Raw genomic sequence first — 23539 nt, forward strand, 5'->3', positions numbered from 1 at the left:
AAAATTGGATGGAGTGTTGCAGCAGCGCAGCCGAGATGTTTGATTATTATTAATTAAAAGAATAGCGGGTTTAATTGATAAAATAAAGAAAATTCGAGATTTTTGTCAGCAAAAAATTGTATTTAAGTAGGGGAGGGGGTAGCGAATCTCAGACAATGGCCGGACGTTGGTTTGGAAGGTGCGGTGTCCCTGTCGAGGTGAGAGGCGAAGTGGCGCTCGGCTTTCAGCTGCGAGTCGGAGAAGCGGCCCGACGCCCGCTTCGACGCCAAGACACTGCAACACGAGCACAAAATTAAAATCGCAAACACCCTTAAACCAGGTGAGGCCATAGATGCCGATAACAACATCCTACCCTGACTCAGGGTATATTCAGGTTCATTCTTTTGAAAAATAATTTTTAAAAATAATAGAAATAACTTCTTAACAATTTACAAACCCCTGAAATCAGGTTAAAGACCTCGCAACTTTGAGGTTAGAAGGTAAGTGACTTTGGATGATTATACCTGAAGGTGGAGTCACCAAGGGTACGACTTGCGGGCGCTCGACACCGACGTCTCGGAGGACGCGGCGGTGCCGGAACGACACCATCTGCTGCTCCGCACCTCCGAGTCGCTGCCCAGGGTTTTTCACTCGTGGCTCTCGGCGTCGAAAACATGTCGCCTAAATGGCATGCAGTTTCTCCCTCCCTACCAGGTGCCGTTTTAATTATTGTAAAAATCCACCTTTTTTAAATTAAAGCAAAAATGGCACACCGCTCTATTCTTGTGACGAAGAGACAGCAAGATAAAAAATCTATCTTAGATAAGACCGAAAATGATCGCAAATCGAGCTGAAAAACGAACAAAAACTGGCTAAAAATGAAAAGGAAGATTTCAACCTGGCTGAAATTTTAAAATTACGCGATGCTTTTGGTTCAAAATCGATCGTGGCCGCTGGCAAGGAGAACAAATTGAAGCAGAAAGCAGAAGGTTTGAACAATTCAGTCCGACGAGCCTGACGAGGTTGCTGCTCGCTGTTTCTCGCGGAAAAAGGCTAATTTGCTTCCTCCACCTTCCACTGATTTGCCAAATTGATTCTTGCTGAATAAACTTTGCATTAAAATTGAGACTTTCGCGTTAACTAGGATTAGAAAATTTTATTGCTAAAATCACAGCAAAAATTCTCAAAGCTTTAATTTATTCCTAAAATTGCTTTCCGCGAGAGGGAGTGTTGAGGCAGCGCAGCTGAGACCAAATTAATTATTCAAAGTGGATTCGAAAGAAAAAAAAGTCGAGATTTTGGTCAGTCAACGCAGTGAATATTTTTTTAGAGTGGTGGATTTGGGGTGTGAAGGGGCGAATCACAGACATGGAAGGTGGTGTCCCTGGTGAGGCGAGGCTGCACTCGGCCTCGCTTGGCTTTCAGCTGCGAGTCGGGTACGACTTGCGGCCGACCGACACCGACGTCTCGGAGGACGCGGCGGTGCCAGAACGACACCATCTGCTGCTCCGCACCTCCGAGTCGCTGCCCAGGGTTTTTCACTCGTGGCTCTCGGCGTCGAAAACATGTCGCCTAAATGGCTGGCAGTTTCTCCCAGCTCTCAGCTCTCAGCTGGTGGTGCGAGTCAGACGAGCAGCCAGACTAGCACGCCGACGCCCACTCCCACGACACAACACTGCAACACGAGACCATAATTAAAATTGAAACTAAACTTACACCAGGCGGGACAAATAAGACGTTAAATATTAAAAAAAAGAATAGAAATAAAATTCTGAACAATTTAAAGGGTATTTAGCCTGAGATCAGGAGATGGGAACTTTTAGCATGAAGGTAAGTGAATTCGAATCAGTTACCCTGAAGGTGGTGTCGTCAGCGTGGCTGGAGGTGCGCACCTGACGCGAAGGGTACGACTTGCAGCCGCTAGACACCGACGTCTCGGACGAAAAGGTGGAGTTGCCGTGATGCTGCTCAACCTCCGAGTCACTTTCCACGGCGTCCTTTTCTTCGCACCTTGCTCCACCTCCTGCTTCTGCCAATCAGGGTCAACTCTCGTCAGCTCAGCGCATCAGCTCACGTGTCTGCAAATAAAAAATAAATTTTAGGGTTGATTTTTCAATTTTTGGTTTAAAATGCTGTTTTGGAAAATTTAGCACCTTATAAATCGGGATTTTGATTACTTGGAAAGCTGAAAATTGGCATGGCTAGAGAAAAGCACCCTGAGATTAAACTCAGAAGGTTTCAGACCTCTCAGGTTTTTGCAAAAATTGTTATTCACAGTTGAAAATCGTGAAACACGAGTTTTTTCGCCTGGATTTCCACCAAATCAGCATTTTTAAATCCTTATAAGAGGAGCCCTGAGAGGAATAGAGGTCTGAAACTTCGTTTGATGGTTAAACTGCACCCTGATATCAGGTTAAAATGATTTTAAATGACCCACATCATTTTATTAAATCAAAATATTAATTTTAAAACGCCAAAAATGAAAGTTTCACTATTTTAACAAGCCAATTTTTCCTCTTATATTTAAAAAAAATATTCTGACCTGAACACGGCCGCCTTTTCGACGTCAACGATCTGGACGTGGGCAGACAGCGGCGCCATCATTGTCAGCGCCACCTGAACCCTCTCTTCGCCAGCAGAATTATTCACGCAGCACAAATACTTTCCACGGTCCTCCACAAGAGTCTGAATTTAATTTGAACAAATTAAATGCGGAAATTCAGGGTCTGGATAAAACGTACCTTTCAGATTCTTAAGAGACCTGGCGCCTCCAGGGAAAGTCGCCGGCAGCAATTGCTCGCGGTCCTCAAGGTATTACCACCTGAAAGGTCAAATAAGAATTATTTTAAGGAAAAATTGCAACACCCTGAGAAATTTAGCTTTGTAAAAATTTCATTCTTTCTTAAAAATATATAATTCCATTTAGTTTGCTCGTTTTAAATGAATGATAATTTAAAATAATGAAGAATTGAATTTTTTTAAATTTCCTTTTTAAAATCCACAAACATTTTCCGAATTCTAAACGCATTGCCAGCTGATGAATCATCGAACAGCCCTCAACCAGTACGAAGGTGCGCCCTCGAAGGTCGAAGGGCCCTTGAAACCTCTGCAGGAGCGACTTTTTAGTTTTTTTTACCTTGGCGATGTGGTTGTCGCAGTTCTCGCGCGCCTTCTCGCACTTGCTCAACGTGTCGCCGCTCTTTTTCCGCATATTCCCGAGCATGGCCTCGCCCGGTGACGCCGACAGCGGCGCCGACGAGTGCAACAGCCGCTGCATCCCCGCCGATCCTGTCCAATTCGCAATTCGCGAGACGTAAACATAAACAAGGCTAAACCAGCTGCAAAGTGGGTGTGGGTGAGAGGTGCTGCCCTCGCGTGGCAACTGCGAGAATCATCTGCAGCCAGCAAGATCTGTGACGTCTCTCAATTCAAACACTTTAGGCGCGAAAACCACGTTTAATTTCAATGGAAATAGTGCGGCAGTTTTGTTGCGTGTCGATCGCATCATTTTTAAAAATATTAAAATAAAAAAATAAATAGAAGCGAAGAGCAGGCATAAAATAACTAGAAATAACGTCGAGCATTTCACCGATTTTAGCAACATCTCTGCGGCTGCTTTATTCCGGCCTGTTTTCTATTTGGTAAGGAGCCAAGAGAGGGAAAGCTGCGCGATCTGCGGTCGGCACAGCCTGTTGGCCACCACCGATCAGCGATAAAAAGTCTCACTCTCTCTCCGCTGATGATGAGAGCAAGAGAGGATACCAACAAAGAGGCAGGCGCACGTCAGTCGAAAGCGGAAGCAAAGTTTTTGTAAGTTTTCCAGCACTGAATTACATTTTAACAGAATTTTGGCCCATATTTATAATACTGAAAGCCGTGTGTGATTTTTAAAAAATCGTTATATAATTCAAAGGGAAATTTATTTCAGAAATTATCGTTTGAAAATATTTTTTATCGCCGATTAAGCTAAAATTTTCACAAGAAATTCTGAATTCTCTCCTTGAATTATGAATTACCATTGGAATTAGTTTGACTATTCATTTAGAGAAAAGTCCAACTTGAACAGTGAGACTTTCAAAACTGTTTATTAATCTTGGAATCGATATTTTTAATTTAATTTAAATTAAATTGAATTGGAATCATTTTGTTCGGCCAACGCGACGCGTACACTGCCCGCGGCAAGTAATGCTAAAAATATTCAAAGCGATCGAGTCCCGAAGGCTTCAAGGCCGAGCCAAAGCGTGCAGCGTGAGATTACCAGCCGAGTGAACGCCGCGTACACCCACGATGACGATGTGTCGGCCGAAAAAATGGCCAAATGGGCCCCGCCGACCTCGTGGCTGATTTCTTTCCATTTCAATCACGCCGGGGGGGGGGGGGTTAAAAGAAACTAAAATCTCGAGTTTGCTAAAATTAGTTTTATTCGGTTATTTCGGTTTTGCGCTGCCGTGCCGTTTTTTTAGGCAGGCGCGCAAGCAAAACACTCTTTGCCGCCGCCGCCGGCCTGTGACACGCATTCTTACGGCTCGTCGTGTTATCTTTGCGGGCTGAAATACCTGATTCAGGGCTTTTTAGTGCACATAGTAAATTTGATTTTTTGTTAGTGTTTTTCGTCTTCGCGACGAGTCAAACTCACTTAATAATATGCGAAAATGATTTTTATTTTTATTAAATTTCGGCCGTTCGTGCGATCGTCGACCACGACCTTTCATCGGACAGCTGTTTGATTGGATCAAATTATTTTTTCAGGGTAAATCTTCTCGCAGGCTGGTTTTTAATTCTTTTTCGGTATAATTTCGAGCACATTTCGACGGTTTTTCTCCCTCGCCTGATTTACCGATTCGATACGCGGAAGTAATTCATTTTGTGGCGTATAAGGGCTGATATAAGTATAATACGAAATTTGAAAAAATTAAATAATTTCTGGGACGTCGGACGTTTCTTTTTTCAAAATGGAGTGCACAAAATAACATGTATATTTAACTTAATTGTCAAAGCACTCTCGAAGCAGTTTAGCCTTATCAACGTGACATGGTTTTTCCTTCAAAAGCAATTTTAAATAATTTAATTGAATTAATTTCTCAGGAAAGGTTAAGAAAGAAATTGGGAAAAAGGAAAAACATGACGAAAAGGTTGCACATGTATCGGCATAGTTGGCGTGAACGAAAGTTGAACGGTCATCGGAAATTCGAATCAATCAAGAATTCAGCTCCATCTCATTCACGATCTGCGCGTCGCTTTTAATCCGAGAACCTACTACGATCGGTTTAAATGTTTTGTGCATTTTGGTCAGTCTCGTAAAAGGCCTACGCACATCAATATTATATAGATTCTGTCGCCGTGCAACGAAATTTGGAGTTCGTTGATGTGAAAGCCAGTGCTGGATTAAATCGGTAAGACATTTTTATGTTTCGCCCGTCAAACCATGATATTCAATATTCCATTTATTTATATTTATGTAGTAAATTTAATTATATGTGATAGTATAAATGTAATAATATGGTGGCCATTAACCGGTATATTTATGTCACGGTAAGACTTTTTTAGATGCAGTGTAGTTCTTAATTTTGTGTTCTTTCTTCAATGTATTCAAATTATCGCGCGGAATAATTAATTAGAAGAAATCTGTCGCACGGAATATACTTGGTTAGACTTATTTAATCAAATCTCTGCCTTTGTCTTGCGTCAATAATTTCACATGTTCTGCCAACATAGACATAGACTTCCTTAATATGCGTTGCTTACAATTAATATTTACCCTATACTCGATTATGCTGAACAAATCCCACACGCAGGTGGCTGGCTGAGTGTTGCATGTGCTTTAGGCTGTTTTCAAGTTCAGTGCCTGGGGAACTATGTATATAATCTATGAATGAACACTCGCGTGCATTTCGAGAATTTTTAAGATTCAGTTCTTCGATAGTTTTTAAATCAATATCTCACCCTGTTTTAAATAATTATAAATGGCTATGTAGGGCAAATTAGCTTCCTTACTCTATGTTTAAGTTTTGTTAAAGAAATGCTGAATCTTAAATCTACAAATATGGATTAACTCTCTGAATTTTACTAAATAGCAAAATTGAGTAAATGGTTCTTTTGTTACATAATGTGTGCTTCATTCCATAGTTATCGGTAATCAGGCTTTTTTGTAATTAATAAAGTATATTAATGAGTGTGCATTAATTCTTCCGTTGTGTCAATTTCTGTGATTACAGTTGGTGAAATGGAAATATAAAAGCTTGTAAGAACGACGTTGTGTTCATCCCAGTAACATGGAAGCAGAAAAGAGTTATTTCGCTTACTGTTTGGACACGAAGACAAAATTAAATTACTTCATCGTGCCGTCAGGGTTTTTAAACCCAAGACCAAAAGCAATATATTCGGAACCAGGTGTTGCCTTTGTCACTCTTGGAGAAGACTTCTGGGGATCTGTGTTCCAATCAGCATATCACGAGTCTTTGGAGGTAGACCCTGACGATGGGTCCTTCCTGGACAAAAAATCCAACAAAGATTTCCAGTACTTGCTAACCAAAGAAGAGTACAAAGAATGTCTCGTTCTTGCCACTGCTTCCTCCGTCCAAGAACTACAAAAGTTAATCCAAGTTTGCCAAATCAAAGTTCCAGAAATAAACCGACGGTTGGATAATTCTGTCGCTGGATGCCAACAACACGACGAGCCAGAGCAGGTACATCAAGAGATTTTTCTTTGAGAGGAAATATATTATTATGACTAACAGACTTTCCCGACAATGTTCCAGCAAAACAAGCAAATCAGGAATGGTGAATCCAATCAGCAAAAGAGAAGCATAGATTATACAATGGTCTCACAGAGCGCAGAGTTAAAATCTGTATCTGCAAGAGCAAGTCTTTACTTTACGCCACCAGAGGACGCAAGGAGAGAAATAATGGAAAAACCGATTGAGTCGCACGATGTCTCGGAGAATGATAAGAGAGGTAATTAATTCTCTTTGATGAGTGTTAACTACAAAGATGTCATCAATAAATACTAAAGAGTAGGGAAAAAATAACTAGATATTCATTTATTCCAGGCGATACACACATTCGACCTGAAGGAGTAGCAAATCTAGGAATTTTTGAATCTGAAATAGATGGACGTGTCATCAGACAAAACGCAGACAAGTAATTATCCTGAGTTTATAGATCTAATTAGAAACTATGTTATTGCTCTTTTAAGTGTTTGTGTCCTGGTTATTCACTACGAGTTCAAAAACAATCCAGAATATTTCCGAAAGGGAGACGCCTGTGACGTGAAACGCCTGAAGACTTTCTTAGGGGAAAACCGGAATTGCAATTTCCGTAGCTTTCAGTCACCGGACAAAAAGACTTTGCTCCAACTTCTCAGCGATGAAGAAAAGCTTTTGCAGTTTTTCAACTCACAAGGTATCACGATCAAATTAATATTAATCTAAATTATATAATAACATTTTTGATTCAGATGACGTTCCTTCAGTTTTCGTGCTTTTCATTCTCTCTCACGGGTCTGAGAACGGAGAGATAGCGACCGACCACTTAGATAGGAAAACAAACAAATACGAATGTTTCACAACAGATGAGATCCTTGACTCTTTACAGACGCTAACAAAATTCGACAAATGTCTGAAAGTCGTGAATTTTGGGGTAAGTTTCGATACTAAGAAAATTGCGAGATTAATAGTATATCACTGTTCTTTTTGTTTTAGCCATGTCGGGGGTCGTTGGTGGATTCTAAGTTCGACATGAAGAATCCATACCAAAACTATGCAAACAGGAATTCATGCAGAATCACCATTCGCTCGAAAATGCACAACTATGTTGTCTATTATTCGACAGTAGAAAGTAATTTTAAACGACATTGATTTCGCCTTTCGTAACCGCTTAATTAATTCTTAAAACCTTACAGCGACAGTGGCAAACACTGATGAAAATGGTTCATGGTTGGTAAGGAACATCTGCACGTGTCTGAACGAAGCTGATGGCAAGCCCTTGTTGAAATTCTTCACCATTGTTCAGAATCGAATGCATGAAACGTCACGCAATTTCACAACCTTTGGTGAAAACACTGCTCTTGGGCAGACACCAGAGCTCAAAATGTTTCAACAGGACAGGATATTCATAATCTCAAAGTAAGTATGATAAATGAATTGGATAAGCAATCCAACTTGACTAATAACTAAGAATCTGGCAAACAGTATTAGGATTTCTTTCAACCATTTTTCAGGGCGAAAACCGTATCAAAACCATTTTCAAACACTGATGGGTCTGGAAACGTGAGCAAAGTCTCAAATGAAAAACATCCCGAACATTTCTCCTGGAAATCGGATGAGAGAAAGGACATCAGGGGTCGCAGAGGTTTCATTTTATCCGTGGTCCAAAGTAAAAAAGTTCAAGAAATGAAAAGAGTTCTTCAGAACCTGGACTTCGAAATCACAGACTGGACACTTAATGGTCAATCCATGGAATTTTATTTTAAGATAGGTGGGTGCATCAAATCAATGGAGGAGGTAAATTTGAGTTAATATTGGTTTTACAGTGTCCACCGAGTTGGAACCTGATGTGGGCTGCATTATGACCTGCATATTTGGCCCTGTGTGTGAAAACGAACAGAAAGAGGCTTGCGTGCGCGTGGGTAAAACGACTTGTCCAATCACGGACATCCTACACAGCTTGGTCGGCCCTAAAAACGATAAATTGATAGGAAAGCCGAAAATTCTGATTGTTGTTAACGTTGAAGCACCACAAACGGACAATGTAAGCTGGACTCCAATTGTGCAAAAGATTATTTTGATACATATCTTTTAAATTAGATCTCTGTGGACGTGAAAGAACTACAAGTCTCTGCTACAAACCACAGTGGCTGGCTAGTATTGATTTTAAAATATGAAGGTAAGTTCAGAAAGAATGGGTTTTATTAAAAATTTTGCATAATTATTAAAAAAACGTTTTATACAGATGCACTAGAGAAGTTGATTGAACTCCTTGGAAAAATCGATGAGAAAATAAGCCTTCAAGAACTTCTGGAGCCTCTGCTAACTCGTGAGTCCAAAAGAGAAGATGTCGTTCTTCTCAATTCAACTTTGCAGTATCTCATCAAATTTCCTAATTGGTCAAGAACATTTGTTAATCCCGAATTTAAACTAAAAAACACAAAAATTTCCCGTGACCAAACGGGTAGTTTAAATAATTCAACGCAATCGCCTTTGGTGGAAAAAATCGACTTTGATAGATTAACGGAAAAGGCCAAGCATTTGTTTGAGGAAAACAAAAAATCGATTGAAACGGGGAGTTCTCCAGAAAATGTCTCTTCTGCAAAAAATTCAGCAAAAGCGAGCATTGTTTGGCTGTTTAATTCAGTTGCTGGAGCAGGAAAATCAACCGTTCTCGGAGAAATGGCGCACCAACTCACCAAATATTACGGAGGATTCAAAATACTGCGAATTCCTCTGAAAAAATACTATCGGTACCTATTTGACATGCCTGCATTGAATGTGAATGAAATCGAATTTCTCGCGAAGACCACCTGCAATTCTCACGACGATATCAAGAAATGGATAAAGAAGAGAGAAGCCATTGTTTTCCTTGACGGATTTGACGAAGTGTGTCCAGATTTCAGAGAAAAAATCATCAAAATTTTGATTGCGTTAAAGCAAGCAAGTGTCCCACTGTTTGTCGGGACCAGGCCTCACGAAGTGCACCACATCCAAGGTAGGATAAAAAACACTACGATGGTCGAGATTGAACCCCTTGATAAAAAGATGCAAATCGAGTTTCTGAAGATTGTTGCCGGAAAGAATCAGCAGGAAATCGAACAATTGATGAAAATCTTCAAAGACCAAAACATTCTGGGAAATCCACTCTATCTCAAATTGCTGGCCGAGAACAAAAGCAATGGAAACTTGTACGAAATCTTTGACACAATCGTGCGGCGCAAAGTAGAAATTTGTTTGGTGACAGAAAATGAAAACAAAGATGTCGGAAAACACATGATCGACAAAGAATTGAAGGTTATTCAATTGGTGGCCTCTCGTTTCGTAACAGGAGTGAAGATCGACCAAGGCAGTGTAACAAAGGTAGAGTTAGAGAAGATCAACGCTTTTGGAGTAGTGACATATTGCAATGACAAGGTGAATTTCACGCACCAAACGTTTGCAGAATTTCTCACCGCACAAAAATTTATAACCGATCTAAAAAATCCAGGACCTGAGAAAGTTCCCTTATTCAACGATGAACTGATGCAGTGCAGGAAGTTTGTTGACCTTTTCTTTTCTACGGAGAAGGGGAAGGACGAGACCTACGCAGAGGCTTTTAGAGATTTGGCTAAATCGACCGAGCCTTTGAAATTAGCGAGCCAAATTTGTCGAGAGGATTTGAGACAAATGTTCAAGTTGCTAAGCCCTTATCTTTCATTAACAGATAAAGACGGTAAAAACGCTTTGCACTTCGCATTGCGGCACCTTGAAATGGTCAAAATGGTGCACGAAAAGAACAGCAAGTTAGCGACCGAAACCACCAACAATGGAGACAACTGTCTCCACCTGGCGATCGATGACGAAGAATGCAGCGAGGACGTGGCTATTTGGCTTTTGAAAAACACTGAAGTGGACAAAAACGCTGAAAGCATTGTTAAAGATTCGCCACTTCTGCTAGCTTGTGAAAGAAAAAAATGGAAAGTGGTAAAAGAGTTTATATCGGCCGATGTCGAGGTAAACAAAATCAGTCGAGGGGGCGAATCAATTTTGCACTATGCCGTCAAGTCAAATCAATTAGATTTAGTGCAAGCACTTCTTCGCAAAGGTGCGGATGTCAATTTCAAAGGTCGGAAGGAAAAGACAGCTCTTCATATAGCTGCTTCGATCAATAACCTAGAAATGGTGCAAATTTTGCTTGACAATGGTGCAAAAGTAAACGCACAAGACAATGAAAAATGTACCGCATTGCATTGTTTGGCCAGTAAATTAAACCCAGCTGCAGGAATAATCCGAAAGCTGCTCGAACGTTCTGCTGATGTTCATTTGAAAACACTCAATGGAGCATCAGCCCTTCACCTAGCTGCTATGTGGAATCAAAAGCCAGAAATGGTGAAAATTTTGTTGGAAAAAGGCGCCAACGTTCATTCCAAAGATAAAGACGGACTTACAGCCCTTCAAATAGCTGCTAGATGGAATAAAAACCCAGAAATTGTGCAAATATTGCTTAAAAAAGGCGCCAGAGTAAACGCACAAGACAATGACAAATGGACCGCTCTGCATTACGCCGCTAGATATAGCGAAGTTCCAGAAGTAGTGCACCAGCTTCTCGAGAAAGGCCCTGATATTAACTTAAAAACAAATCACGGAGAGACTGCGTTATATTTCGCGGTTAAGTATAAACCAGTGAGAGGAATTGTTCTAAATTTGCTCGAGCATGGTGCCAAAGTAAATAAAATGATTAGCAATGACAAAGAATGCACTGCCGCATTTCGGAGCATGCACATAAATACCCTCAAATACAAACTTAAGAATCTATTTTTAAAATGACTCTGATGAATTGTTAAATATTCGAACAAGTTGTTGGCGAAAATGAATAAAATTTGTTTCAAAGCTGGAATATTACTTGAGCCAAAATATTTGCAAACTTATTGTACTATATTATAAACACTAACTTTTTTAATTGTAAACAATTAATAAATTTGTAATCATGTACCAATTAAGGATTGGTGGAGCAGTCGCCGTCGTGTGTGTTTATCATTAAGAAATGTAAACAATAAGTCACAGTTATCATCTGGTAGAACTAAAAGATACGTTTGGATAATTAATCAGTTGCTAACTATCTTATTTTTAGATACATCAAACTAATTTAAAAAAATGAAAATTTTTGGACTAATGGAAAAATGTATTGCATCAATTTTTTCTTTCTAAATAAAACACGTTTTAATAAAATTTAAGATTTGATTTTGAACTTTTTTAACCTTGAACTGCTTTGTCTCATTTCCAGCTTAAAATAAATTAAATAAACAAATTGTCAACACTCACCCGCCCGCCCGGCTTTGATGAAACGGAAGAAGTTCCGCCTCCACCGCTAACAGCAAGAAGGGCAAAAGGTCGGTCCCAGGACACGTGACAGGTATAAGTGACACTCGCGATGTTCAGGTGAGCATCGCCAAATTCAGGCAGCAACAAATTAAGCTGAGTGACGACCGCAGCTGAAGAGTTCCCGCGTAATTATAGTCAAAGAAATTTTAAGCATTCCAAAATCAATGCTAATTATCATTAGAACTAGAAATTTGGCAAAATCCATATATGCAGAAAACACCATTGACACAATTCTTGGGTCCTGCCAGCTGGCAACAAAACTCTCAATCCGTGCTTATTTATGATGGTAATCATTCAATGAATTTATCTCAGGATGATAATTATGACTTGTATTTAATTTAATTGCACGTTTATTTTATCTGCTTGAAACGTTTTTGGCTTTTCATTAATTTATTCCATATTCGCGGTCTTTTCTAAAAGCAGCTTGTCGCGTATGACTGCTTCATCAATGCAATTTGAGTTTATTTTTTTTTATTAAATCCGCATAATTATTTTGAGGATTTTTAGATTATGCTTGGTTGATTAGCGTTAACTCCTGAAATTTGTATGTTGCAATATTTATTTTACTCGCGCGTTTAAAAATATTTTCGCGAAAACTGCTTTTCAAAATACAACTGCCGACATTTTTCGAGACATTTCCAAACAAAATGAAAAAATTTAAATTTGATTATGCCGAATTTCAGGTTATTTTTAGGTTCCACCTTTCTCGCAGGTTAAAGACTTTGACGCTACCTCCATGTGCTCAACTTGCAGCTGAAATTTGCAAAAAGAACAAGACTCAATTTTGCAGGGGTTCTCAGATTTTATTCCTAAATACTGCGAATTCATAACAAAGAATCTCAAAGCCTGTAATTAATTTCTAAAAGCGGCTGCAGCGCGTGGGAGTGTTGAAGCAGCGCGGCCGACATTAATTAATTTGAAGAAGGTTGAAAAGAAAATTCGAGATTCTGGTCAGTTAACGCAGTGATTATATATTTTTGAAAAGGGGTGGCGGGCAAATCACAGACAATGGCTAGAGGCTGCTTTGGAAGGCGGTGTCCCTGGTGTGGCGAGGCGGCACTCGACTCGTGGCGCGAACTCGGAGAAGCGGCCCGACTCGCACGCCGACGCCCACTTCGACGCCACAAAACTGAAACACGAGTCCAAAATTTAAATCGAAACCACCTTCAAACCAGGTGAGGACATAGAAGGTAATAAAAACATCCTACCCTGACTCAGAGAATAGAAAGGATTTTTTTTGAAAAAAAAAAATTTTAATAAAAATAGCTATATAAATCAAATTTTGAACAATTTAAAAACTCAAGGTCTTTACCCTGATGCCAGGTCGGGGAATTGTTAGCTTGTAGCGGCTGGAGATGCGCACCTGACCCTTCGGCGAAGGATACGACTTGCGGCCGCTCGTCACCGACGTCTCGGACGACGACGAGGAGTCGCGGTGCTGCTGCTCCACCTCCGAGTCGCTGCCCAGGGTGTCCTTTTCTCCACACCAATCAACGGCAACCCTCGGCAGGTCAGCGACCTCCTCACGCAATGGCTACGCTCACGTGTCTGCAAATAAAAATTTTTTTTCAGTGTCATTATTTAATTTACTCTGTTTTGGCAATTTTAACACCTGATCAATCGAGATTTCGATCAGCTGGAGAAAAAAACACCCTGATATATAACCCCAAAAGGTTTCAGATCAAAAAAGGCTATGAAAAAAATTTAATTCAGCTAAAATTTGAAATATTTCTTTGGCCTCGAAATCAACCAAATTAGCGTTTTTGAACCCTTATAAAAGGGTCCCTGAGAAAAAGAGAGGTCTGATATTTTAAAAGGTGGTTAAATTTCACCCTGATACCAGATTAAAATTATTTTAAACCAACCAGATACGTTTATTTAATTAAAATATTAATTTTAAAAATGCCAAGATCGACATTTTATTAATATTTTATTATAATTTAAATGGAACTGTTCTCACCTGAACACGGCCGCCTTTCTGACGTCGACGACCTGATGCTGGGGCTGGCGGCATTGTCGGCGCCACCTGCACCGTCTCCTCGCCAGCGGAATTATTCACCGAGCACAAATACTCTCCACGAACCTGAATTTTATTTCAAAAATTAAAATGTGGAAATGCAGGGTTAGGCTGAAACGCACCTTTTTTATTCTTAAAAGACCAGGCACCACCAGGGAGATCCACTGATCACCGGCGGGTATTGCTCGCGGTCCTCAAGGTACCACCTGAAAGGTCAAAAGGTAATTATTTTAAGGAAAAATTGAATTCCTTAAGAGATTTAAACCTGGTAAAAATTGTAATGGTTCTCAAATTTTGCATGCCTTTAAAAATAATCATTCCCTTGCTTCACTTTGCTCATAAATGTTAAAATTAACAAAATTTAAATAGATATCAAGGAAACGGAATTAAATTTAAAAAATGTCCCCTTGAAATCCACAATTTTTAAATTCTAACCACACCGCAGATAATAAAAATTTCACACAGCTCTGAATCTGTTAAAAGGTGCGCCCTGCAGGGTCGAACGTCCTTTAAATCTCCGCAGGAGCGAATTTAAGGTTTTTTTAATACCTTTGCGTTGTCATTGGCGCAGTTCTCGAGCACCTTCTCGCACTTTCTCAACGTTTCGCCGCTCTTTTCCCGCAGTTTGCCGAGCGTAGCCTTGTCCGGCGGCGCCGACAGCGGCGCCGACGAGTGCAACAGCCGCTGCATCGCCGCCGATCCTGTCCAAAACGCGAGACGTAAACACAAACACGGGCTCGATCAGCTGCTCTGCTGGCCGTGAAAAAGAAAATAGAGCAGTGGGTGTGGCCGTGTGTGCGAGAGAGGTGCTGCCCAGTGCTGCCCTCGCGTGGCAACTGCCAGAGTTTCCTGCAGCTTGGCAAGAACTGTGACGTCAATCAATTCGATCACTTTAGGCGCCAAAACCACGTTTGTTTTCTATGGAGGAGCTTGGCAGACGGCAGGAGAGAAAAAAGGAAGAGTGAAGCGGCCGGCCGGCCGGCCGCAGCCGGAATAAAAAGCAGCGACCAGAGGAGACTACACATAAAGCGCATAGTCGCGGGAACAAATAAATTTCAAGCAAGCAACGGCCGCGCGCAACAGTTCAAGTTAATTTCATTAAATTTTAGCCACGCCCAAACACGAAGGTATTTTATCGGCTTTGCTTTGTTGGTTTGTCCCTTGGAAGAGACGAGTGATAAAAATAATGGTAAAAATGTCACAATTAAATTCAACTGGGATTTGACGGAAGGCGAGAAGTCAATTCATGAAAAATATCCTACTTTGGCTGCCGCGCATCACTCAATATTTAAAATAATTAGAAGCAGTGCGCGATTTGTAGCAAATTTATGTATTTTGTACAATGAAACATACATTTTTAAACCTGAAAGCACTTTAATTCAAGATACGAACATCAAAGCAGATGATTTCCATTATTTCCGACAAATCACAATAAAAATTAATAAATGTTAAAATTGATTAAATGAAATTCTTAAAAAGCTCTGATGTGATAAAAAGAGCTCATTGCGAGATTGGTTTGTCTCATTTTCGGCCCGAAGTAATTAAATAAAAAAATTAAAAGGGTTGTCAACACTCAGTGGTCCGGCTTTGAAGAAATTTAAGCTCCGCGGTCAGCCTCCAAAGTCTTTTTCCTCCGCTGAGAAGGTACATGCATCTCAGGTAAACTTACACTCGAAAATATGCGCCAAAATCCGCGTCTGCAACAATACACAGTCGAAAATTAACATTAAAATAAATTAGAACACGCTTTTATCACCTTTTCCTCTTTATCGAAAATTTAAGCAATGACAAATTTACAAATAGGTTCAGGTTCAGGTGGAGCCGGCGAGTTGATTTGCGTGCGGCTGCGAGTGCATTTTTTGTGTTTTTCGTTGGGTCAGGGCGCCGACGAGAGGGCTATACCGCTCGACAATCGTGCGCGCAGCCTGTTCGTTTTTGTTACTCGATTAATAAACGCGCAGGCAGGCAGGCAGCGACGAAAAGTCTCTCACCTCTCACTCTTCGCTGAGAGAGAAAAGGAGGCAGCCGCAAATAGGTCGTGAGCGAGAGCAACACCAGAGAGAAGGACGGATGCGCTCATCTACACCTTTTCCACTCGGCAGTTTTGGTAAGTTTTCCTTTCCAGCACTCTCGTAACTACTTGCCGGATCTGGATTATTTTTAATCACTAAGCTGAGCCGGAAAGCACCAAAGGCATTTATTTTTTTTAAATGGTATTCCTGCAATTGAAACCAAATTGTTCAGAAATTATTTTTTGGAATAATTTGCGGCTACTTATTATTTTATTTTTAGTGACGTTTTATCTACAGATAATTTTTTTTTATTAAAGGTGTCTCACATTTTCTAATTTGCCCAGAATTGTCTACATATTAAAAATTATAGACTTATTAGGAACAGAATTTGGTAGACTTTTCATATCGAGAAAAGTCCAACTTACAAAATTGCTCGGCTGATTGTGAGAGCGCTGACCTTGGAAACATTTTATCTGGCCGTGTGCCGTCACCGCAGGAAAGTCTTACATTTGGATTTTATCGCGCCTCGCGTTTCAAAAAGGAGCAGTGAGAATAAAGAGAACAGCATTCATTTCATTCGCGGCTCAATTCGACTGATTCATCCGGACGATTTTCAACCGTTTTGAGACAAGTTGTACAAAGAAATTAATGTATGTATCTGTGAGGGAAATTTAATTTACGGAAATAACATTAATATAAATTTGCCTTGTTTCGAAATCTCTAGATATTTTAAAATTTAATAAAACTTTTCTTTTTGTTTGTGGTAAATTTAACTAAAACCGTTTTGAAGGCATAATTATAAACAGGAATGAATTAGAAATTGGATTTAAAATTTATTTCACTAAACCTGAGACAAGAACAGATTTCTGCATGTTGTAAATTTTATCTCTTTTGATGCAACTAGAATTTAATATAAAATTCAAGATTGTTGGAATAGGAAGAGCGTGTTGCGTTTCAGTTAGATTCATGCAACCTTTTTAAAATAATCAAATTTATGTGTGACCTAAATGCTGCAGCGAATAATTTTTGATAAAATCCAGCGTACCGCAATCTAGTGCAAGAGTCCGCACATCGGCTGTTTCTATTCCTTTCTTCCGGTGTGACGTATTTACTGGAGAGATATATTTCCGGTTAGTCCAGCAGTTGCGTTTTCAAACCGAACGAAATAGAGAAGCGGAGGCATCACTACAGTATAAAATTATTTTTGCTTATGCGAGGAAAAAGAGGAGTGCAATAAACTTATAAAAATCTTGGGCAGTTTATAGATCACACACAATTTTATTTTTCCAAATTTTTTATTATTGATCCTACAGATGAATAATTTTAAAAAATAGCTGAAATTGTAAGCAACGCAGAGACCCACAGACACACAGTGTCCACGAACGTTTCGATTCTTACGCTTCCGGTGTGCAATACTCTGTTTAAGGAAAATTACATTTCCAACGCGTCGAGCGATGAAAACGTGTATCATGCTACAAGGATGCTGATTTTCCCACTGGAGTGTGTAGCAATATAAATTAAATTAATTACCTTGATTTAATTTTTATGATGTCGTACAAAAACAAAAGGTTATTGAATTAATTCCACGATTTTTATTTCACCAAATGTAGATTTTAAAATTTTATTTATCAAGAAAATTTGTAATCCAATTAGACCCATGTCAGCAAATTTAATCAGGTTGCTGAAAGAGATCTTAATTACCGAAAAGAGAAAACGTGAAATGATTCCAATACCTCGCAAAGAAAACGAATCGATTTGGAACAGTCCAAGTCATTGAAATCGGTACCCGAGGGATCACTGCCGCTCAGAATCAAGTTGACGCAATTTTCCGAATAGGGCCCGTTTGGCTCTCCTGCGCGCCAACGCACTTCATTGGCGAACAACGTTCCTGAAGGGCACCAACCGAATTTGTTGACGCATCCCACTCCGATGTCGGTGCCTGAGGTCCAAACGTTTCCTGCTGGCCAACTAGCGGCTGAAGTTGAGGTCATAATCGATATCTCCTGTAACGTTTCTATTAAAAAACTCACAAATGAATCCGTTGTGAATGCAAACACGCTCGGCATCCGTCTCGACCGAGACGAGTTTCATTCCAAACGTACAGCACGTGTAGTACGCGTCCTTGTAAGATTTCTGCACAGAAAACAGGTTTCAATAAATAGTTTTATTAATAAACAGTACCGCATCTTTGTGGAAGAAGTATTTCCGGTTGCAAAACGTTCGGAAATCCCCATCAGGTCCTTTTTTAAATTAAAATAAGTAAAATTTGTTAAATTTCAAAATTTGTTACCTGACATTGCCGTCAGCTGAGCAGCTTTGGTGGGCTAATCAGTGAAAAAAATATTAAAATCTATCCTTAGAATTCTTTATCGTATTTATATACGTCAACCGTGCAGTTGTAGTCATAGCAAGGAACCGAAGTGCACAGTTTCGGCGTCTAAAGCAAAAAATAAATTAATTTTCTGTCCGATTATCAATATTTTTCTGTACCTGGCAGATAAAGTTGTTCAAATCAGAGCAAGGAGCGTCGTCTATGAAGGCTGCACTCAGGCCGTAGGACGCGGCCGTTTCGAAGTGCGAATAAACACACCACTGCAGCTCGTTTATGTTGTCAGGCTGATTGGTTTTCCTTTTTAAAAAAAAAAAAAAAAAAAATTAAAATCCAAACAATTTACGTAAAAAGAACCATTTGGTGTCGTTCAAGAAGAAGGTGGTGCCTGTGGAACAGTAATTGTAGTGGAAGTTGCAGTTCAGTTGCGTACCGCTCGTCCAAAAATTCTTGTTGTGCTTAAACAAATCTACCCAATAACGAATTAAAACGTGATTTTTCTATTTGCGTAAAGGGTTCACTATTGTTGTTGTTTAAATTGAAAATGTCCTGCATTTCCTGGTCAGTCGCAATAGAAAGCAGATCCATTCCCAACGTGCAGCAAATGTTGTATGCAGCTGCCCAGGACACCTGCTCGTCTTAGTTGATATGTGTTGTTTCAGAAATTGATGTTGAACAAACAAACCGTGGCCTGTGTATAGAAAAGATAGGTTTTGTCTGTTCCACTTGCATATCGACCGTAGTTAAAGGCATCTGGAATGATTTTTATTCAATTTAAAAGTAGATAATAGATGATTCATACCAAGAAGTTCTCCTTTGGAGTTGAAAAGATTGTCCTTTAGACAAAACCATGAATTTTATGTGTTTATTTGACATCGGAACTCGCATCACCTGTTTGGCACAAGTAGATTTACTTGGGCACGTAGGACTGCAATCTGGTTGACTCCCCTTTGAAACAAAATAATTAATCGCAAAGATTCAATTTCCATGGTACCTCGCAGATGAAGTTTCGAATCTCTGTGCATTTCTGATCATTGAAAGTCATCAGAGTCGGATCGATTGCCATCTTCATGTCCAAGCAGCGCTCTGTCAGCGGATTGTCGGGCATTGCCGACTGCCAGTTTGAAAAGTTTTGATAAAGCAGCGTTCTCGAGCCGCAAAATCCGTAGGTGAACTCGCAACCAAATCCATTATTCGTTCCTGACGTCCAGTAGAAGTTGGTTGTGTCCTTTAATTGGACTGTTAAGTTTTAATAAGCATTTGTTATATTTATTATCAAGTTGTTAATGCCTTTGTTCATGGCAGCCAAGCAGGATAGTTCTTGAAACGATTCGACGCTCAACAATTGCATTCCGTACTTGCAGCATTCGGTTTGGGCGTCGTTCCAGTTTTTTCCCACCTTGGAAATGAAATACTGGCGCCCGCAAGCCGACCTGAACACGCCGTCAGAGTTGCCTGATTTTTAAAATTTAAAATTAAACAGATTTTAAGGAAGTGCTCTGTAAACAAACTTTGCCAATTCTGTGAATTGCTCATTTTTGTGGCGTCTGGAAGACACGGAGCCGTAGGGCATTCCGGAAATGCACATCCAACAGCTGTGGTCTAAATATGATTCGTTTAATAAAAAGCATTAAATTTGTTTTCTAGTGTTTAATACTTACCTCGCAAACGTATCGGGTTTGGTAAGAAGTATCGCAGGGCCTGTCGTTCATCGGGACGTTATTGGGTGGCGTGCCTCCTCCCAAGGCAAGTTCCATGCAGTGCTCGTTGTTTTGCCAATTGTCCGGCTGGCCTGGCAAATATTTGAAATCGGAGGTGAAGTTGATCACCGGCTGGTTCATGCACCAAATGAACTGGCCGCTTGTGTGTACGTTGCTTCCTGCAGTCCACCAGGTGCCACTGAAGCCGTAGTTGGGGACTGAAAAAAATGGTTTAAACTCTTGTTTTTATGGCAAATTGTTTTAAAACCCGTGAGCATTTTGGCAAAGCACAAATATTCCGCGGCGGTTTCAAAGGTGACCAGTTTCATGTTCCGCGCGCAGCATTGAGAAGCTGCTGCTGCCCAATCTAACTAAATTTTTGGTTACTTTTGGTATAGCTCGCATAAATTGTTTAAATTATACTGCGGCATCACTGAAAAAGTACAAGGTGTCACAGGCGATGCGCAATGCTCCTCCTACGGTGGCTCCGACAGATGCTACGTAGAGATCAGTTAATCAAGATGTTTTTAGAGCAGGGTTACAATTACTGTTTATGTAGTTGCTGGCATCGAGTAACGAAGGCTGTCAATTTTTCAAGCTCAAAAAATATGCCGTCAATTATTTTACAAGAATTTACCTGTGTCACACACGTGTATGGCAAGCATGGAGGCGTAGTTGTTGTGGTTGTTGTAGTTGTTGATGTCGTGGTTGTAGTTGTAGTAGTCGTGGTTGTAGTAGTTGTGGTTGTGGTTGACGTTGAGGTTGAAGTTGTCAATTCGGTCGTGGTTGTATCCTCCACGGTTGTGGGAGGTGGTGTGGTTGTTGCTTTTTAAATTCGAAAATCAGGAACACATTTAATTCTACATTAAAATTGAAATTTACTGGTTTCCTGGCTGGTTGTGCTGCCGACAAGCGTAGTGGTTATAATTGCTCTTTTCTTTGTCTGGAGATGTTACAGAAAGTTTCAAGTTTTAATTATTCCAAAACATAAGCCTTTACCGTCAGCAAGCTGGTTTGCTTGATTGGGGTGGTGGTGGTCGAGTTGCAATCGCCAGGGGTGCCAGAGCAGCATTTTTGGATGTAGACTCTGCGGTTATTAATAACTCGCACTGCAAAATAGATTGAAAATCCTTCAAATTTTTACAAATTCGAGTTAAACCTACCGATTTCTATACGAAGTATTTTAGGAACAGCCGCAGAAATGATCTGAGGGGAGAAATTAATCAAACCAAAAATGGCGCACATCGAATTATTACACTTGAATAGAAGAGCAATGCACCTGCCACGAGCACAGGTCTCCACAGCATGTTCACCTTCGCAACTGAAATTCAATATCGTCTGGTTTTACGATGCTTACAGATTTTGAAAGGCAACTCAATCGCGCTGGTGAATTGTGCTCATCTGCGTGGCCCAAATGTTGCTCGATACACCACAGTGAAGTGGAAAAGCCCAGCAAACTAGAAACCGGATGTTTTCATTCTTCCGGTCTGCAACTCTTCACCAGGAACATGATTTCGCAAGCAAACTGGACAGCACGCGTTTTCAATAAACAAAACTCGCCTAAATATTAGTGCTTAATTCTTCATTTGGTCAAAAGTCTGAGCGATAGATGATCTCAGATAATTAAATGAGGAAATCATTTGAAGGGTTGTGTTTGTAGTAACAACGAACAATATCCATTTTGATGGAATAATTATAAACAGGAATAATCAAGCAACTAGATTTTAAGTAGATCTTATCTGACTACACCCTATAAAAAGCACAAATTTCTGTTATTAAATATTTTTTTCTATAGATAAACTAGAATTACATTGTATACAATTGAAGATATTTGGAACACAAAAAGCATGATTCATCTTACCTTAAAAATAAATTAGATTGCTCCAAATGATTTGGTTTCTGCGTGACCTAGATGCTGCAGCGAATGATTTTAAATCAAATTCAGTCTAGCACTCCGCGATATCTAGTACAACAGTCAGACGCATAGCGTCCGCACATCGGCAGCTTCCATGCCATTCATCCGGTTCGTGACGTATTTACTGGAGAGAGATATTTCCGGTTAGAAGCAGTTGCATTTCAAAACAAACGGAATAGAGTAGACGCGGAGACATCACCACATAATCAGAGGAGATATAGACTTAAAAGAAACTCGGGCAAATCATAAAACTATTCAATAATATTTTTTCTTGATCTTACAGAAATTTTTTTTATTAAAAAGTTGTGGTTGTGCTCTGGTTTTTAGTGTTTTTCTGAAAGTAACCCCAATGAGCCACAAGTTAAAAATATTCATTACGTAACTCTTGCGTTTCATTGCGTGGCGCAAGTGGTTAAAAATGACACACTTACTGCGCCGATGAAATTCAATATTATTCGAGTGACTGTAACACAATAAATTAATTTTTTATCGTGTTCTTTCTTGAGGCCATACTCCTATTTCCGTTCCTAAATCTGTACAAATTTTATTCATAAATATCGTACATCGCAGAGAAAACGAGTCGAATTGTAATTATCGCACGGCAAAACCAGTTAAAATTGTCGTTTGTGGAGTTGAAGTTGTGGTTGGAGCTAAAGTAGTCGATTCAGTCGTGGTTATAGCCTCAATAACACGGTTGTGGGAGGTGGTTTCGACGGCACTCATGTTGTTTCTTTTTAAATTCAAATTTAAAATATTCTTCGTTAACCTCAATTAAAAAAGATGCTCGTACACCATACTAAAAAAGTTTTTCGTTAATTTAATTCAATTATTTCATTTATTTTTTTAAGCACAAGTGAATGAATTTATGTCCGTTTTGAAGGAGTAATTCTTATCAGGAATAAACATGGAACTCTAAATATCTCACTAAACCCACAAGCACATATTTATTTTATGAAATATATGGGATGACTGATAGAATTGAATATAAAGTTCAGGATTGTTGAAATTCGAAGCGCATGTTACGTTTTTGTCTGGATTCATCTTGCCCTTAACAATAATTAGATTGCTTGTATTCTACGAGACCTAAATGCTTTAGAGAACGATATTATTGACAAAATTCAGCTTAACCACTCCGCTTTCTAGTAGTGCAAGAGTCAGTTTTCATTTTTCCGGTTTGTGAGACGTATTTCTTGAAAGTGTTTTTCCCCAATAAAAGCCTATAATACCAGTAATTGCATTTTAAAATCAATTGAACTGGGTAAGCGGAGAAATGCATCACTATACCGAGTGAAATAAAATGAGTAAAATTTATGCTGACGATAGGAAGCAGGAGAGAGCAAAACACGCGGAATAAAAACCTGGGAAGTTCATAAATTGTACACTATATTGTTTTTCCATATTTACACTTTTGGTCGTATAGAAGAAGAATTGAAATAAGTGGCTAAAATTTTATGCCTCGAAAAGACTAGCTCATCATCACACTAAAGGATTAAAAAAGCTCTGGTTATTTTAATTGCTT

The 23539-nt window shown here is 39.7% G+C and overlaps 2 protein-coding genes and 1 long non-coding RNA gene across 6 annotated transcripts in view; 1 reads left to right on the plus strand and 2 right to left on the minus strand.

Moving 5' to 3' along the window:
• LOC135943961 (uncharacterized) overlaps nt 1–14796 on the minus strand; it is a 39747-nt gene extending 24951 nt beyond the window's left edge. Inside the window, exons 1-5 of one of the 3 annotated variants that reach the window (XR_010575249.1) lie at nt 14614–14795; nt 14187–14270; nt 14008–14130; nt 13360–13595; nt 142–273 (exon numbers count right to left, since the gene is read on the minus strand). This is a non-coding gene — a long non-coding RNA (uncharacterized LOC135943961). Of the gene's footprint in view, nt 1–141; nt 274–13000; nt 13177–13359; nt 13596–14007; nt 14131–14186; nt 14271–14613 lie in introns of those variants that run through there. The other 2 variants (XR_010575250.1, XR_010575251.1) reach the window with 2 other exon arrangements.
• On the plus strand, nt 3723–11899 carry LOC135943959 (uncharacterized). Of its 2 annotated transcripts, none has more exons than XM_065490626.1 (12): nt 3723–3789; nt 6195–6665; nt 6717–6933; nt 7029–7119; nt 7175–7380; nt 7436–7617; nt 7680–7815; nt 7880–8102; nt 8198–8454; nt 8510–8727; nt 8784–8862; nt 8929–11899. In XM_065490626.1, the coding sequence occupies exons 2-12, from the start codon at nt 6252–6254 to the stop codon at nt 11490–11492; spliced, it is 4587 nt and encodes a 1528-aa protein (XP_065346698.1). In that variant the 5' UTR covers nt 3723–3789; nt 6195–6251; the 3' UTR covers nt 11493–11899. The 2 variants fall into 2 exon arrangements, with proteins under 2 accessions (XP_065346698.1, XP_065346699.1); XM_065490627.1 differs by having other exon boundaries at nt 6738–6933.
• A 2849-nt stretch (nt 14797–17645) lies between the features above and the next one.
• On the minus strand, nt 17646–21590 carry LOC135942717 (uncharacterized). The gene is made up of 24 exons (XM_065488993.1): nt 21362–21590; nt 21269–21311; nt 21105–21214; nt 20988–21048; nt 20743–20930; nt 20654–20687; nt 20529–20602; nt 20374–20476; nt 20067–20323; nt 19917–20007; nt 19696–19860; nt 19400–19644; nt 19297–19353; nt 19208–19241; nt 19091–19158; nt 18927–19035; nt 18763–18874; nt 18567–18705; nt 18460–18513; nt 18367–18400; nt 18258–18316; nt 18107–18209; nt 17810–18051; nt 17646–17757 (listed from the first exon to the last, which is right to left on the minus strand). The coding sequence occupies exons 1-24, from the start codon at nt 21410–21412 to the stop codon at nt 17746–17748; spliced, it is 2445 nt and encodes an 814-aa protein (XP_065345065.1). The 5' UTR covers nt 21413–21590; the 3' UTR covers nt 17646–17745.
• Nucleotides 21591–23539: the final 1949 nt, after the last annotated feature.

This window comes from Cloeon dipterum, chromosome 4, assembly GCF_949628265.1.
Source record: "Cloeon dipterum chromosome 4, ieCloDipt1.1, whole genome shotgun sequence".
Lineage (NCBI taxonomy): Eukaryota > Metazoa > Arthropoda > Insecta > Ephemeroptera > Baetidae > Cloeon > Cloeon dipterum.

Bases quoted from the DNA above. Each gene is read 5' to 3' on its own strand.
- LOC135943959 (XM_065490626.1), top strand. From the start codon at position 6,252: ATGGAAGCAGAAAAGAGTTATTTCGCTTACTGTTTGGACACGAAGACA. The intron at 7,381-7,435 runs GTATCACGATCA...TTTTTGATTCAG, and splicing joins GCAGTTTTTCAACTCACAAG to ATGACGTTCCTTCAGTTTTC. The intron at 8,103-8,197 runs GTAAGTATGATA...ACCATTTTTCAG, and splicing joins AGGATATTCATAATCTCAAA to GGCGAAAACCGTATCAAAAC.
- LOC135942717 (XM_065488993.1), bottom strand. From the start codon at position 21,412: ATGCTGTGGAGACCTGTGCTCGTGGCAGGTGCATTGCTCTTCTATTCA. The intron at 20,008-20,066 runs GTAAGTATTAAA...AATCATATTTAG, and splicing joins AAACCCGATACGTTTGCGAG to ACCACAGCTGTTGGATGTGC. The intron at 19,242-19,296 runs GTGATGCGAGTT...TTTTGTCTAAAG, and splicing joins AATCTACTTGTGCCAAACAG to GACAATCTTTTCAACTCCAA.